The sequence below is a fragment of the Ciconia boyciana genome, chromosome 7 (assembly GCF_034638445.1).
Source record: "Ciconia boyciana chromosome 7, ASM3463844v1, whole genome shotgun sequence".
NCBI lineage: Eukaryota > Metazoa > Chordata > Aves > Ciconiiformes > Ciconiidae > Ciconia > Ciconia boyciana.
In genome coordinates this window covers 28,086,513-28,102,711 of record NC_132940.1, presented here as the reverse complement: position 1 = coordinate 28,102,711, position 16,199 = coordinate 28,086,513, and the positions used below count along the sequence as shown (strand labels likewise).

The window sequence follows — 16,199 nt, the reverse complement described above, 5'->3', positions numbered from 1 at the left end:
GCAGCGGAGGATGCTGCGCCTGTGCTTTCCCTGGGAACAGTGCGTCCAGGACGTTTCCGTTTGGCAGGAGGCGCAGAAGGATACAGGACTGCCAGAGCGCGGCCGCTTCCCGGCAGCATCAGCCTAGATTTCAGCAAGCACATGGAGGTCTGCACTCATGGCTAGGAGCCTGTCTTCGAAACACGAACTGCTTGCGTGACCCCAGCGCATGCAGTGCTACTAGAGAGCCGCAGGCGTGGTGTGCCGTGCTGTGCCATCAGGACGGCTTCCCCGTGACCCAAAGCAGGCGGAGGATGAGAGCCAGGCTGGCACTGGAGATGGAAGAGGAGCCGGGCAGGCTGTAAGGATGGCTTGCCGTCCCCCACCGGCTCCCTGGCGCAGCGCAGGGGTGGGATGCGCAGGTTTGCCTGATGCAGGCGGGCAGTGGGGGTATCTTGGGAAGGTGGGCTGCAGCCCACCAGAGAAGCCCCACGCGCGGGAGCTCACCGCAACTTGCTGTGGGCGGACGACGTCCAAGTCCCCCCGCCCTCCCGCTGCCTCCTGGCCCCGGCCTTCCCCCCGGGGCAGGGCTCGCCCTATCCCACGGAGGCAGCTTGAGCACCGGGCCCACACGCCGCCGCTCCGCCGGGCTGGGGCCGGGGCCGGGGCAGGGCCAGGGCCGCGGGGAGCCCCCGCCGCAGGTGGGAAGCACCGCCCGGGGCGGCCCCGGTCCCGCCCCGCCCCGCCGCCCGCCCGGCCCCGCCCGGGGGCCCGTCCCGCTGCGGAGGGAGGGAGGGAGGACCGGGGCGGGAGCCCTGCCCGGCCCCGCCCGCCCCCGCCGCGCCGCACCTGAGCGAGCAGCGGCGGCTCCGCGCCGGCCCCGGCCCCGGCCCCGGCCCCGGCCCTCTCCGCCGCCCGCCCATGGCTCGGCCGCTGCCGCTGCTGCTCTGCCTGGCCGCGCTGGGCGCCGTCTGCCGGGCAGGGTCCCCCCCCGCCGGCACGGCCGGGCCTTCCGCCGAGCCGCTGCAGGACGAGGCGGACAACCAGGAGAACATCCTCTCCCAGGTACCTGCGGGGGAGCGGGGCACCTCGGGGGTGCGGGGCACCCGCGGCGTGGGACTGGGTAGTGCCGGGGGACGCTGTGCGCAGCCTGGGTGATCCTGGATGGAGGTGCTGGGCGGACCCCGGGTGATGCTGGATGGAGGTGCTGGGCGGTGCTGGGTGATGCTGTGCGCACCCCGGGTGATGCTGGATGGAGGTGCTGGGCGGTGCTGGGCGGTGCTGGGCGCTCACTCAGTGCTCACCGGCGGTGCTGGGTGAGCGCGGGCTGCAGGGAGTTTTATCGCCCAGGGTACGCTGAGCTCACTGAAGCCCATCGAGGAGCGGTTCCCAGCCTCCCTCCTATCATTTCCCTGGGGAGACTCGGAAAATGGGGAGCTCCTTGGGAGGGGAATTGGTGGAGCCTCTTTGTTGCAGAGGGGAGGGATCCAGAGTCTTTCCCCGCCAGTGGGATGCGGTGGAGGTTTCTGTTAGATTTGGCCGATCAGACTGTGTGCTATTATCTGCCCTCGGAAATGGCTAACGTGGAGACTATTGGAAACATACCGTCAAAGTTATTTTTGTGCTCGGGCTCTCAGAAGCGCTGTCTGCAAACCTCCGTAAAGGAAATTCCTGGCATTGTATGGGGCTAATCAGAACTACTATTTCACCACCAGGTTATGCTGCTTATAGGGTGGCTTTCAGTCGCCCTTCCAGTACACCTTTACCCTGTTTGCCCGTGTAAACAGATCTTGCTCAGGGTAGCAGGTGACTTATTGGGTCTACTGGACATGGAGCATTAAAAGACAGCAGGATGGGGTTTGTATTTAAAATTCTCATATTGAAAATTCAAAGCACTTAGGCCCATTTTATGCGAAGTGTAATAAAAAATACGCTGTTGGAAGAAGCCAGTTTTTATTCCCCTTGTGGGTAGGGATCAAAAAGCTCTGCGCTCTCTAGAAAACTTCTTGGTCAGCAGATTTTGGAAGAGCCATCCACTTTCCTTGAGGTTCAGGGTGTCCAAACTGTCCTTGTCTGGACCTCGAGGTTCAGGGTGTCCTTGTCCCTTGCTGGGCAAGCAAGGACGAGAAGCTTGCTAACTGCCAGTGACCTGTGCTCAGCTGTTAGGTGACTACGACAAGGTGAAGGCGGTGTCCGAAGGCTCCGACTGTCGGTGCAAATGCCTGGTCAGACCCCTGGGCCGTGGTGCCTGCCAAAGGATTAACGAAGGTGCTTTCAAAGCGGAGGACTTTTACACGGTAGAAACCATCACGTCAGGACCCAGCTGCAAGTGTGCGTGTGTGGCCCCCCCCTCGGCGCTCAATCCTTGCGAGGGGGACTTCAGGCTGAAGAAGCTGCGGGAGGCGGAGAGCAGCAACTTGAAGGTAGGAGAGCAGCTTGAATTCAGGGCTCTTTTGGGAGGGGGAGATCTTCTGAAGCCTTTTCTTTCTGAGCTTTTTCTATAAAACTTTTCCTAAACGTTTTTCTAAAAAAATCCCGTAGTTACTTTTATATTTGCATGTTTTATGTAAACACCAAGCTCAGCTTAAGGGATTGATTCAAGCAGCTGCAGTAGATGATTCACTCAGCAGCACGCTGCCTGATTTATCCCGTGCTGCCTGGGGTCTGCTGTGGCTGCCTGCGCTGGAAGCCCAGGAGGGACTGGGCTGCTCCCTGCCCTTTGTCCAGCACTAAGTGTCCCCACGGGGACAGCTCTGCTCCGCTCGGCAGCTGACAGGTCTCGTTCCCATTGCAGAAAGGGGCTCCCGAGGACCCACGCAAAAAGCTATTTTGGCTTCCATTGGCCAAAAGCCACTGATGCGTCAGTGTGAGGGTGTGTTACACAGCTGGCTGATAGCAGGATGGGTTTTGTTGTTTTAAATGTTGATGCTTCTATACTGCTTAGCCTGTATCTCTTTAGTAATATGTACCTATTTTCCAAATGCGATGGTGTTTGTTCTAAGTACTTGTGACTTTTCTTGGATGCTTACTTTTGCTGGCCTAGCAGCTGGCATCAGACCCTACTGAGTTTTCCAGTTTGTTACCTGGATAGGGCAGCAGAAATCCTCCCCAAAGGGTCACTGGCTTGGTCCGGCCTTGGGGAGTCCCCAGAGCAGAAGGTCGTGTGCTGGTGGCACTCGTGTGGGTGGTGACAGGACGTACCCTGTGGCAGTGCTGCTCGTCCCAGCCCAGGTGGGAAGGCAGGCATCGTGCGAGGTGCTGCGGGGCAGCCTCCCGCCAGGGCCATCACGAAGGGTTTGTTCTAATTAATTTGGAGCTCGAGGATGTGTTTCATCTTGTCCGACTGCAGCCAGTTAGGAGCTTCTTGTCCAAGCTCCCCTGCAGCTAGGGAAGATAAACAGGCACAGGCAGACAATCCATCATTTCAGGGAAGGAGGAGTCCCGGTCTGGAGTTGTTTGGTGGTCCCTTGTCTGCAGGAGAAGACTTGGCCTTAGATGAGGAGCTGTGGCTAGGGGAGGGGACACCCTCCGGGATGACAGAGCGACCCCTGAAGTCCCTCACCCGGAGGCAGGCAGAGCTCTCCCACCAGCAGCTCGCACCTCTCTCCCCATCCTCTCCGGAGCCGGTCAGCCTCCAGGAGGAGCAGAGTGGCGGAGGTGGCTGCGCCCTTGGCTCCGGCTGCCTCTCCCCACCGGGGAGCTGCTCACAGCCAGCTGTGGTGTGAAAGCTTGTCCTCTAGGAACTGGCCCAGGCTCCCCGGCTCATTCTGCAAGGATCCACGGCCAAACGGTTTCACAAGGTTTATCCAAATATACACACGTGGGGTTTTTCTTTGCTGCAAAATTCAAACCCTGGGAGCTGTGAAAACAGGCTTGCTTTCTCGCCGAGCGCAGAGTCCCTCCTGGGGCCGAGCGCGCTGGGAACAGCAGCCTCTCACAGGAGAAGCCGGGAGGCAGAAGAGGACGCAGCTCCGGTTCTTGCGTGACTCATGAGGAGCAGCTCCCACGCTTTTCAGCGGGGGGGCCGGGAGGGACAGGCCAGGCCACCTCATTGCTCCTAACAGCCCCGGGGGTTTTGCTCTCCTTGCTGGCCTGATGAGTATTGTTCTTGCCTGGTCCAGCAGCGGGACGCGCGTAGTTGTGTTCTGTGTCTGTTGTGTTTTAACAGGCTTTCTTATGCTCTGACTCAAAAGCCCTGAGTACTCTGTTTGTGGGAAAGCCATGGGAAGTTCCCCAAAACAAGAGCCCTCCCTTACAACAGGGGGGATGCGTCCCCAAGGGAACGGCAAAGAAGGCAGTAGATAAGCCCAGGGAGCAGGGGTACCCCTGGGGCACCCCAACACAGTGCCGCATGGCTGCACTGGGCAGCCCAGCTGAAGGTTTGAATCCCATCTGTGCCTTTAATAAGGCCCCATGGGAATGCATGGACCATCAGACAGTGAGAGCCAAAGTCTGCTGTGGGTGAAGGGAAGGAAATAGTCAGTTGACACGGGCATCAATACGGTGTTTTGGGGAGGGTCAGCTTGGTGTTGGCAGGGGTAGCTGACTCTAAGATTTATTTTTGTGAAATTACAGCTTGCTGCTCCTCTGCTTGTAGGCGCCATGTGCATTTTGGGGGTCTCAGATGCATAGTCTGTGCAAGGAGTCTGCGTCCAGGAAGATTTGGAAGGTGGTTAATAAAGTCTGCAACCTTTGTGCGTTGATGGAAATTATCCAGCCTGGAGGGAAAGCACATGTCTCTAGCGGCTGTCTGGCAGGTTGCGTGCATTGTATCGGTCGTCTCCATTCTGTTCTTGGTGGAAAGTGGATGCATAGCCATAAAACAGTCCTTGTCTCTTAATGCTGCCATTTTATCTGGCCCAAAAAATCTTTCCTTTGCTGTCAGCTCCACAGGGAGACTGCAGAGGCCGGGGTGGAAACTCAGAATGCTGCCAGCAGTGCTGCCTGTACTTCTCCCATGTTTATGGAGCTCTGTCGACCAGTTTGTAGCTGCTGGGAGAAAGTGTCACTGTCTTGTAGTAATTCCCATGCACTGAAAATACTTCTCAGCTGTCGAGGCTGTAAGGTCTGCAGTGCCACGCTGTACATGTGGGGACACGTGGGACTGGAGGGACAGGCACATGCGGGAGCGGCGGCAGGGAATGACCCGGGAGATCTCCCCACCAGCCCATGCCTCACTCAGCACTGTCCTCTGCGGAGCGAGCACCAGGAACCGTATGAAGTGCAGAACGAGGGTTTTGCTGTCTGGAGCCCCAGGACTGGTGAGCGAGGGCTGGTGCTGGGCAGGACGCGGGGATGCAACCCTTCCCTCTGCGGGAAGGGGGTGAGTTAAGTGCAGTGCATCTCTGAAGTGAGTGGTCGAAGGAGAAGGCAGCATCCCTCTGATAAAGTTGTTCTCCAGGGAAGCAAACTGTTACCAGGCTGGCACTGGAGTTGCTTCACTCTTGCATTTGTGAACATTTTTACATTTTTTTAACAAGTTTCTTGTTGTTCCAGGAAAAAAAGCATGGGATGGCACGAACTCAGAGGCTGATCTCAAACTCACTTTTATTTGAGCTGCCATTTGTTTTGTTGCCTCTTTCATTGCCAGTCATGTCACTGGTGGGGTAGTTAAGCCTTTGGGCTTGTGAGAGAGCTTGCCTAGACCTGGCAAGGAGGGCCGTGCTTCTCCTTGCTCTGCTTACTAATCCCCAGCACCCAAAACACGCTCCCAAATCCCTGAAGCTCTGCAGAGGTCGCGTGCATTGCTCTGCATGCTGCGCTCTGACCGCGGCAGCAATGCAGCAGGGCTGTATAAGGAAAAACTTGCACTTTAATAAACTCCTTTCGCTCTGATGCGTGCATTGCCCTTGACTTTTCAGCTGTAGAAACCATGCGGGGTACTTTATAGCAAGTGCCTCTGACTGATGGTGTGCTCCCTTTGCCTTGCAGCTGTCCTCCATCGTCGAGATGCTGGAAAGTGCCTTTTACGGCTTGGACCTCCTGAAGCTGCACTCGGTCACAACCAAGCTGGTGGGTCGGGTGGAAAAGCTCGAGGAGGTAAGATGAGTCCTGCTCTCCTTCGAGGCTGTTGCCTTCAGTGGGACTTGCCTCAGATCAGGTGCTTGGTACCTTTGCTGCGTTCAGAGCCCCGTTCTTTTTGGAAGAAATGTTAATTATCTCTTTGACTGAAACTAAACTAGACCAGACTAGACCCTCCAAACGAGACCAGAACAGACTCTCCACTGCTTCTCACAGGCAGTGCCCAGGGCATCACCACCCCATCAGAGCCCCCTGAGCCCCTCCAGTTTCCCCCATCCCTCATGGCCCAAACTGTGTGCGGGATCCCAGCTGTGGCCACACCACCAGGACCAGCATCTCCTCGGGGTCCAAAGGGCCTGCTGTTAAGTTTTTCCTCTTCTCAATTTTATGTCTGTGCTGGCGTTGATAGTTGCTCTCAACCAGGTGCTTTTGTGCGGTTCAGGGCCGGTGCCGGGACACGCTCACCGGGACAGCTGGTAGCCAAGGAGGTCAAATTCCTTAAGGACCAAGTTACATCTTGGCCTGGGTTTAAAAAGAGCTGAACCCTCAGCACTGCTAAAAACATAGATAAAGTACCTTCTATTTTTTTTAAAGCAGACTTCCAGTGAAATCACTTTCACTTCTATACAGTTTAATATTTCTTTGGCTAGCATAACGTAGGGTTTGCAGTTTGTTAAGCTGCGCTCAGCTATGTAGCAACAGGTTGCCAGATTAAATACTGGAGTTTTCTCCCGTGGTCCGTATCTGGGACAGTAATTCCACATTCTTGTCGGAGCAGAGCAGTCCCATTTGTCTGCAGCCAGGAGCCGAGAGCTGATGATTTATAAAGCCAAAATTCCACTTGCAAAGTGTTTCGGGAAGGCATGGTGTGCTCCATCCTGGGGTCAGGAAGGAGACAGCCGAGAGGAGCGCGCTTGCCTGGGGGCCTCTGGGTTTCCAAGCACAGTGATTGACCCAAAAGGGGGAAGAGGGGTTTTGAGGTCTAAAAATAACAAAGCACCAATGTTTTTGTTTGCAGTCCCACCCTCTTCCTGTGGTTTAGCTTATTCTCCAGTTGTTACTTGGGTTTGCTGCTGAGTCTTTGCTAATTAGAGGAGAGGAGCGAGGGAAGTGGGAGCTGTGTCGCCAGCCCCATGCCGCGCGTCCCCGTTGGGGAAGTTTGCTGCCACGGCACTGGTAGCCACGGGTCTGGCGGCAGGGTGAGCCCTGCCCCGCAGCACGGTTAGCTGGGCTTATCAGGACTGACCGATTCCTATTTAACATCCACAGTTGCTGGATTAGGGCTGATGGGGGGGAAAAACCCTTTTTTGGTATCCTTTATGGATCTGTGGTCCATGAATTTGTCTCACCCTGAAACTTGTTGACTGAAAATGATGCTGTTAGACATTGTCACCTTTAAACGGGTCGGAGCAGAGTGACACAGCCCATCAGGTCAGTGAGTGGGGAGTGCAGGTTCCTCAAAGACCTTGCCGATGGTCGAGTTGGAGGCTCAGGTAAGGTAAGCGTTAGGAGTTTGGTTACTGACAAATGACACAAGTGATTGCTTCTTCATATATGCAGGTACCACTGCGCTGCTCTTCGGTACCAGAGTGGCCCTGTCTACCAGCCGATTCCTGCACAGGGGGTTCAGCATGAGCCGTGCTAGTGGCACTTCTCTGGGCACATTGGGGTGACCTTGCAGCGTGGCTGCTCTGCTCGCAGCCTGTCACAGTGAGGCAGATGGGCAGAAAGGTCGGTCTGTCTGAAGCAGTTTGGTCAGAGATGGAGCAGTGAAGGTGTAGGAGGGGAGAATTCACAGCTTTGGGTCTCTAATTTTGCAGAAGCAGGGCTGCAGGATCATGTAACAAGCAGCTGAAACCGCCTGCAGGCAGTCAGACAGGATGGAGAAGGACAGGAGAGGTCTGGGTTAGATGGAGATTCCTCAGTGCCGCTGGGGCAGGGCAGTGCAGGCAGCAGGTGCGAAACGCTTCCTGCTGCTGGCTTAGCACGTAAATTCCTGTCGAGAAGAGGAGGAGGATCACATCCTGCATCGGCTATGGGGTCTGATACAACAGACAGCTGAGATGCTGAACAAGAGCCTGGCATGGCTTCAAAGCATCGGCCTCGCAGGCGGGTGTGCTTTTTGCAGCTGCTCCCCAGCAAAGCAGCTGAGCGGCCTCAAGCAGCATCACAGGCCAGGCTTTGGTGGTGCCTCCCCACTCAAGGGGAGGCATATTTTATCCCTAAGCAGGTCGTAAGCCAAACATTACACAGAATAAGTGATAAGGGCACAAGGCTGTCAGAATCAGCCATCCTCCCAAAAGGAGGAGGGTGTCGAAGCTGCTTCTGCTCCTGCGCTGCTCCTAGGAGAGCATCATGAGATCCCCTGCTCCTTTTCTTACTACAGCAAAATACTTGCTGAAAAGTCCCTGCATTTTTGGAGTCAGCCTTAAAATTGCATGATAAAGTTCAGACATCCATGGAGGGGGCTAGGGGTTAACTGAGCTCAGGATGGTATTTTTGCAGAGATGAGAAGGTATTGAGAGATGTTTCCAGTATAACAAGGTATTTGACACAAATGGTGTTGGTCAAGGGAATGAACCCCCAAATACTTGGTCCGCAGAGCTAGCACCTTCTCTAGCAAGGCAGCTCCTCTGCTTTGTCTTTAGCTTGCAGCTGCTGCATCAGCTGGTGATTTTGAGGTCACAGATGGAGGTCACAGTGGGTTTTAGGAGAAATTAATGGCAGGACAGATTGAAAATGAAGGATCGGGGGAACCACCCCCAGTCTCTGTGCAAAAATGCTTTGATTGATGTGCCACCTATTCAAAGCAGTTGCCATTTAAGATGTAAAAGACCAAGGAGTGATGAGCAGAGACTGCAACAACCCCTTGGTGACAAGGTGTTCCTATGGTTGGGGGACTGAGAAGGGCAAAGGGGTTTGCCTGCCCTGGGCTCCCCGATGAGCTGCAGCCAGCCCCAGCTCCCTCCCTGTCCCAGGACACTCTCTGAGGGTCACTGGCTCTCTTCTTCTCCCCAGATTCTCCCTCTCTTGTGTGGGAGCGGAGGGTGGTGGGGAGGAGCAGTCCCTGAGTGCAGGCGCTGCGTGGCTGGGCAGCAGGGCAGGACCAGGAGAACAGAAACCAGACAAGTGGGATGCTGGCCTCAAGGACTTGCCTCAGGGGTCAGGCAGGCAGCGGCCAGCCAGGATGGGACCCTGCTAGGAAATGGGATTAATAAATGGGAGATGAACTTGCTGCCATGGGCAAAGGATGCGAGGCTGGAACTTTAGATGTTTTATCTTGTCTTTTCCTCTTCAGCCATACTCACTGGCTCATGGAAGGAAGACAGGTGTTGAAGAACGTCAAGGCCGCTCTCCCGCTCCATAAGGCCCTGTGGCAAAGAGTGGATCTGGGATGTGCACACCAGGGATGGGGTTTCTGGATCCCGCTGGGGTCAGGGGCACCTTCTGAGCAGCTGAAGTGCCCAACTCCATGGAGAAGTCCAACTGTGAGCCCAGAGCTCGCTGGCTCCTGGGCTGTGGTTTGGGGGCCGTGGAGCATCCCTTGTCTTTACGTGGGGTAAAGTCTCCTCTCTTGCTTTTCTAGGGCATGTCCAGAAACTTCACCCAGGAAGGCCACCGGGCGGGAGCCAAGGTGGAGGAGGGTCTGCAGGATCCCCACCGCAGGGACAGGGAGAACTGCTCCAGCCTCATCACCAACAGCCTTGCCGACATTGAGAGCTCGCTGCAGCGGGACGCCGAGGCTGCCTACACGCACGCAGAGGTATGACTGCCCCAGCGGGCTGCACAGCTCGAGGTCGCTGCCGCTGTGCAAGCCAGCCCAGAGGGTGTCTCCTGGATGTGGCCACCGGCCTGGGGTTATTTTCTTCTCGGCTCGGCCGACCCCGTTTCCGTGCCTCCGGCTCTAGCCTGCTTCTCTCGGCACAGCCCAGCTGCCGCCGGGACGTAGGAGGGACCAGGGGCAGGCTGCTCCCTGGGCCTCCCCCCTTCCCGTGGGGTTGTTGGTTTTCGAGGTCAGTGGCGGCCGTGCTGCTTGGAAAGAGTGATGTCATTGCGGGGCCGGCTGGGAAGCGCTGGGAAACTCGGAGCCTTTGATTAGCAGGGCTTGGGGGCTCGGTAGAGGGACAGCCTGTTGCCCTCCCTCCCAGGGAATTACCCCTCCCCAGCCAGCCGCTGCGCCTGGCAGGCTCCTGGCAGAGATCTGGGCACCGTGCTGGCTCTGGCGCCCGGCCCCAGGCTGTGGGGGTCCCTGCGGGGTCTGCCCAGTGTGGGGACACCCTCTGCCCGGGACAGCGGTTTCTGTGCAGCCCCAGAGAGGGCTGAGAAGGGTATTTTGGGAGAAGGCCTGCCCGGGGTGTCCTGACCCCCTTGCTACTTTGGTGGTGCGTTGTAGGGTGGCCTCGCGCTGCTCTGGTCTGTACTGGGTGTCTCCTGGAGCATCCTGCCTTCACCCCAGGGTCCCCTCTGCCAGGGGCAAAGGAGGTGTCTGGGGAAGGGGAACAGTCGCCGCATCATTTCCAGCTCCAAACAGGGGTGCTCAGCTCCTGGGGGTGAGGACAGCCTGCACGTTGCCCCCCCGGCAGCTGAGAGCAGGCGTTGCAGGTCCTACGTAGGAGTGGGCTCCCTGAGCCCCAGCGGGGAGAAGGGTGGGCTCCCACACACGCGCTGGGGGTCGGCAGGTGAGCAAATGGCACTGACCACAACGTGCCAGCACGGTCTGCTTGGGGGGGCCACACCCTGCGGCAGAGGGTGTCCAGCAGCGCTCCCAGCCTCTCTCCCCCTGCTCCCCAGGCCGTAACCTGAGCAGGGCTCCGCTGCCCGCTGGAGAGGAGCCAGCCCTGGCCAGGCAGGAGAGCGAAGCGTGGGGCTTTTATTACCCCAAGTGACCTCATTTCCCAATGTTCCCCTTTTCTTGCTGTTAATTGCAGCAGGGCTGCGAAGGAACCCGGGGCCCGTCTTCTCAGCCAAATGGGCACCGCTTCAACCTTCGGGCTGTCTTTCCGATTTCCTTTAACGAGATGAAATCCTTCAGGCATGAGCTGTGGCAGCTGGTGGCTGCCTCAGCGCGGTGTTCCCAGTTCCTGTCCCAGGGGGTTCCCAGTCCCGCCGGGAAGGTGCCCTCAGCCTCTCTGCTCTACCAAAGCTTGGCGCACGCTGCGTGCTCGCCCCTGGCATGCAAGGGGGTGTCCGGCAGGTGGACATGCAAGCGGTTGCAGTGAGGGGTGTACCCTGCTAACGGGGTCCCCCTGCTCTGCCCACACCTCCTGCATCCCATAGCCAGTGCCTTACTGAGCACAGAGTCCCAGCTTTGCAGGGTGGCACCAAGGTCAGGCAGAGGCAACGCCTGGTCTGCTGTCCCCGCTGTCTCCTGGGGGGTTTTCTATGGCAGAAGGGACTGAGGCTGACCCTGAGAAAGGAGGGAGGACAGATTGTCCTACCCAGTGCTCGGCTGGCCAGCCCGACCTGCCCCGTCCCCCAAAACACAGCCGCTCTGGCCCATCCCGTAACAACCTCCTGCGTCTCTTCCAGGGCAAATATGAAGAAAGATTCCTGAAAGATGAAACCATCTCCCAGCAGATCAACTCTGTTGAGTCCCTTCCGGAGCTGCACCTCTCTCTGGAGGACGAGAAGCCCAAGCAGCTCTTGCAGAGGAAGCTGCGCGTAAGGAGCCGGCCTCCTTCCAAGCCCACCATCGTCCGAGGGGTCACCTACTACAAAGCCCAGTCCACTGAGTCGGAGAACGACATCGAGGAGCAACGTGAGTTGGGTTTGCAGCTGTGTCCAGCGGGATGGCTGGCTGTGTCCTGTAGCAAAGCCAGCGTCCGTCCCCCAGTCCTGCCTTGTCCCTTGGGAATGTGGGGGCAAAGCGCGTGGGGCTACCATGGAGAGGAGGGCTTGGAGGAGGTGGGACGATTGGTACCTCACTGCTGTGCAGCCTTTGAGCCCTGTGCGGGGGAGCAGTGCAGTGTTGTTATTCCATGGAAAAAATCCCTGGTAGCTAAGGAAATAGGTCACTGCTTTGGTTTAAAACACCCAGCATCAACACCTTTCCAGAAAGTAAATGCAAGTTTATTACATATGTTAGTCCTGCAGATCCGCCTGCCCGATGACATCCCAGGAGGTTTGTGCAGTGGTTGGGGTGGCAGGAGGTGGCTCAGAGCTGTGGCTGGCTGCCCTGCGGCTCAGCAAGGTGCCACTCATGGCTTCAGCCATGGTGAGAGCAGGGGGCCGAGCCCCCAGGGACCAGCAGCGCCTGGCAGCACAGGCAAACAAGGCAGGTGCCCTCTCTGTGCAAAGCTGGCTCAGCAGTGAGGTTGGCCAGCACAGCCGTGCATGGATTTGTGAGATCCCTGAGACGAGGAGGAGCAAAGGTGGTCCCGTGCCCTGGGTGAGGCACCCACTTTGGCGGCCCGGGTTAGGTGAGTGGGATCTGGCTGAGCTCTGCAGCTGTCTCCATCCTGCCCCACCTCTGGGAGCTGGCAGGATTGAGTGGCAGTCCGTCACCGCCTGCTCCGCTCGGCCTGGGGTGGTGGACGTGGATGTGATGGGGTCTCACTGATCTCCTAACGTGGGTACCATCAGTCCCTGCTGATCGTGCAGCCCTTCTCTGGCTGGAAATTAAGAGGAAAATCGGGTGGATTTAGTACAAGAAAGCCCAGAGAAGTGGACAGAGGTGCCAGAACGGTGAGGCAGGTGGAGAGGGGCCGTAGGGGACCTGCTCCTGCTCGCTGCGGGGCTGATGCCCATGCCTGTGTTTGGCAGCGGACGAGCTATTCAGCGGGGACAACACGGTGGACCTGCTGATCGAGGACCAGCTCTTGAGGCCCAGCAGCCGGGCGGGCGAGGGCGTGAGGAAGCCTTCCCCAGTGGGATGGCCGCCCACCCCTGGCAGCAACCCCACCACCCTGCCGGCCGCTGACACTGCTGCGACGGCCACGGTGCCCCTGTCCCCTGCCACGTCCACGGGGCCCACGCCGGACCCCACTGCTGTGAGCCAGCTGACTCCCACCCCAGAGACCACGACTGCCTCGGTGGGGCTGGCAGAGGAGGGGACCCCACAGCTTCCAGCAGCCTTGGCCAGCACAGTGGTGGCCACAGTCATGGAGAGCCTGCCCACAGCCACCAGCCCTGTCCCCACCCCTGCTGTGGCCACCACCACCAGGACCTCGAGTGACGTGGGGACGAGCCCTGCCCTGGAGAGCAGCCCAGGAGCTTGGGGACAGGCAAGCACCCCCGCGACGCCGGTCAGCCCCACCATCCCCGCCACACCGAAGCAGGTGCTGGAGGAGGAGGACATCAGGAACATCATCGGTGAGTGCCTGCAGGTCCTGCACCGATCCAGCTGTGTTCATGGGGGCTGGCTCGTGTCCATAGGGTGTCCTGCTATAAGCACAGCACAGCTGGATTTGGTCATGGGTGGGAGGTGTCATGGAGATGATGGCTGGACAAGCGCTTTACTTGCTTGTTAACTCTGGAACCTTCTGTAGTCCCCTTCCAGTTTGAGGGCTGGACAGGGCAGGAAGAGGCCTCCCTGGAGACAGGCCTGGGACAGGTCTCGGTCAGGGCAGGGACATGGCTGAGGCCATGGGGAGCTCTTTGCAGGATCCGGCTGGTGCTGCTGGGCCTCGTGAGGCTGAGTACCTGCTGGGTGGGCAGGGAGCTGGAGGGGGGTGATGCCCACAGACCCTCAGCATGAGTGGGGAGAGCGTGGCTGCCCTGCCTCGGGCCTCGCAAGCCTCTCTCTGCCCACGCAGGACGCTGCAAGGACACGCTGTCCACCATCTCGGGGCCCACCACCCAGAACACCTACGGGCGCAATGAGGGGGCCTGGATGAAGGACCCCCTGGCCCGGGAGGAGCGGATCTACGTCACCAACTACTACTACGGGAACACGCTGGTGGAGTTCAGGAACCTCGACAACTTCAAGCAAGGTGGGCTTGCGCCATCCTCGATGCTGCGCCGGCCGCCGCTCGGCTGGTCCTTGTAGTGTCCCTGTTCCCTGGGATGCTGCACCATGGGTGATGCTCTGCCCGGGGACCCTCCCCTCTTGGGCACTGGTACCTGGCGTGGGGGGTTCAGAGCACGGGGCAGGTCGGGCTGCCCGTGGTGGCTCTGGACTTGCTTGTCACCATGCCAGGCTGCGGCTGGTGGCCAGGAGGGAGTGCAGGCAGTGCTGGGCAGGAGGGGCAGAGGGTGCTGGGGGCTGCTGCAGCGGGGCCACCAACCCTGAAGTAAAAGGGAGGGTCTTGCCAGCAAGGTGTCTCTGCCCCACAGGGCGCTGGAGCAATTCCTACAAGCTCCCATACAGCTGGATTGGGACGGGACACGTTGTCTACAACGGCTCCTTCTACTACAACCGGGCCTTCACGCGCAACATCATCAAATACGACCTGAAGCAGCGGTACGTGGCCGCCTGGGCCATGCTGCATGACGTGGCCTACGAGGAGTCCACCCCGTGGCGGTGGCGGGGCCACTCGGACGTGGACTTTGCTGTGGATGAGAATGGCCTGTGGGTCATCTACCCGGCCATCAGCTATGAAGGCTTCAACCAGGAGGTGATCGTGCTGAGCAAGCTGAACGCGGCTGACCTCAGCACCCAGAAGGAGACCACATGGCGGACGGGGCTGCGGAAGAACTTCTACGGGAACTGCTTCGTCATCTGCGGGGTCCTGTACGCGGTTGATAGCTACAACAAGAGGAACGCCAACATCTCCTACGCCTTTGACACACACACCAACACGCAGATCATCCCCCGGCTGCTCTTTGAGAACGAGTACGCCTACACCACGCAGATAGACTATAACCCCAAGGACCGCCTGCTCTACGCCTGGGACAATGGGCACCAAGTTACCTACCACGTCATCTTTGCCTACTGAGACCCCCCGCCACAGTGGGGCACTGCGAGCCAGGGGCCACCAGCACCTTTTATTATTATTTTTATTGTTATTATTGTTATTTTGTACAAATCAAAGAGTAAATGATGGGTTTTGTTTCAAGCTTTTTTTTTATGGTGGATTGTAGATCAATCCCCAGGCCAGAACCCCCCCTTTCGTCTTTGCTTGTAACCTTGCTTCTGCTTTTCCTTCCCATGGGGAGGAGGTCCCCCTTCGGGAGGACAGACCCAGCTCTCCTGTCCGCGGAGGAGGAGGTGGCCCAGACATGGTCCTCCTGATGAGGTTTTTAGCTAAAGATGATCAGCAAGAGACCCAGAACCCAGTGCAACGCTAGCCTTCCTGCTGCAGGCACCAGGTCCCAGTGGGATGCTGATGTCTGCCTATCCCAGTGGAAGGGGTGCATGTCCCGTGGGAATGTCCCATCTCTCGGGAGCATATTCCCAGCTGACGGCCAGCAGGCCCTTCGGAGATCCTGCTGTACAGTGGGGCTGCAAGCGCAGCTCCGGCAGCCCCTGGTGCTGGCACTTACGCCGAGGACTGTCCCCTCCGGCGGGGACTCTGCCCTTTGCAACCCGCTCTGGGGAGCGGGGCACATCCCAAGCCCTGACTCACGTCTGGAGCGAGCTGGCGGCAGGAGGGGGACACTGTAAATACCTGTAGATGGCTTTTGTTTGTTCATTTTGTAACCCGAAATAGTCACCTTTGGCATTTGCTGGGTGAAGGCTCTGTTCTGCCGGGCGCTGGTCTGCCTGGGAGGGGAGCTGCGGGGCTGGGGGAGCCCTCGGGGCTGGGGGAGCCCTCGGCTCCCTGTCCCGCTGCCGCTCCGTCTCCCGCAGGCTCTCAGCCTGCGTGCCCTCTCACTGCCACGCTCGCCCTGGTCCCGGCTGTTGGCCACTGGGAGCCCCTCACAGAGGCACAGCCCCTGCCCTTCTAGCCCGGCAGCATCTTGTATTTACCTTACCTGCTGTTAATAATAAAAGATCAAGTACCTTTGCAGCTGTTCGGGGATTTCTTTGGGTGCATGGAAATGCACAGTGGTTTGGTTTTTTTGGGGGGGTTTTGGTTGGTTTGGGGAGTGCCAGTTTACACACCAAGTGGCAGAAAGGGATGGCTGGAGGTGACCTCTGTGGGGGCTCCAGGCTGCTTGGCCTTGGCACCAGGGCAGGACGGCGTGGCCACGTCCAGCGCTGAGAAGAGCTTGGCTCTGCCATGCCTGCAGTTGCCCTCAGGCCACCAGAGACTGTGGTGAGACCCCCATGACCTCCTCTTCCCCAGGCTCTGTGTGAGGAGCTCGCGGGGGGCTGG

General features: G+C 58.5%; 1 protein-coding gene across 1 annotated transcript; it reads left to right on the top strand.

The window, feature by feature from the left end:
- Positions 1 to 723: 723 nt before the first annotated feature.
- Positions 724 to 15,887, top strand: OLFML2B (olfactomedin like 2B). Its single transcript, XM_072867467.1, has 8 exons — positions 724 to 1,044; positions 2,139 to 2,402; positions 5,911 to 6,018; positions 9,587 to 9,763; positions 11,530 to 11,758; positions 12,763 to 13,311; positions 13,755 to 13,931; positions 14,275 to 15,887. Exons 1-8 carry the CDS (start codon positions 901 to 903, stop codon positions 14,874 to 14,876), a joined length of 2,250 nt encoding a protein of 749 aa, XP_072723568.1. The 5' UTR covers positions 724 to 900; the 3' UTR covers positions 14,877 to 15,887.
- Positions 15,888 to 16,199: the final 312 nt, after the last annotated feature.

What these genes read in the sequence shown, in the direction of transcription:
- OLFML2B (XM_072867467.1), top strand. Translation starts at nt 901, where the DNA reads ATGGCTCGGCCGCTGCCGCTGCTGCTCTGCCTGGCCGCGCTGGGCGCC. An exon ending in GGACATCAGGAACATCATCG is followed by an intron (nt 13,312 to 13,754) that starts GTGAGTGCCTGC and finishes CTGCCCACGCAG; the next exon opens with GACGCTGCAAGGACACGCTG. An exon ending in CCTCGACAACTTCAAGCAAG is followed by an intron (nt 13,932 to 14,274) that starts GTGGGCTTGCGC and finishes TCTGCCCCACAG; the next exon opens with GGCGCTGGAGCAATTCCTAC.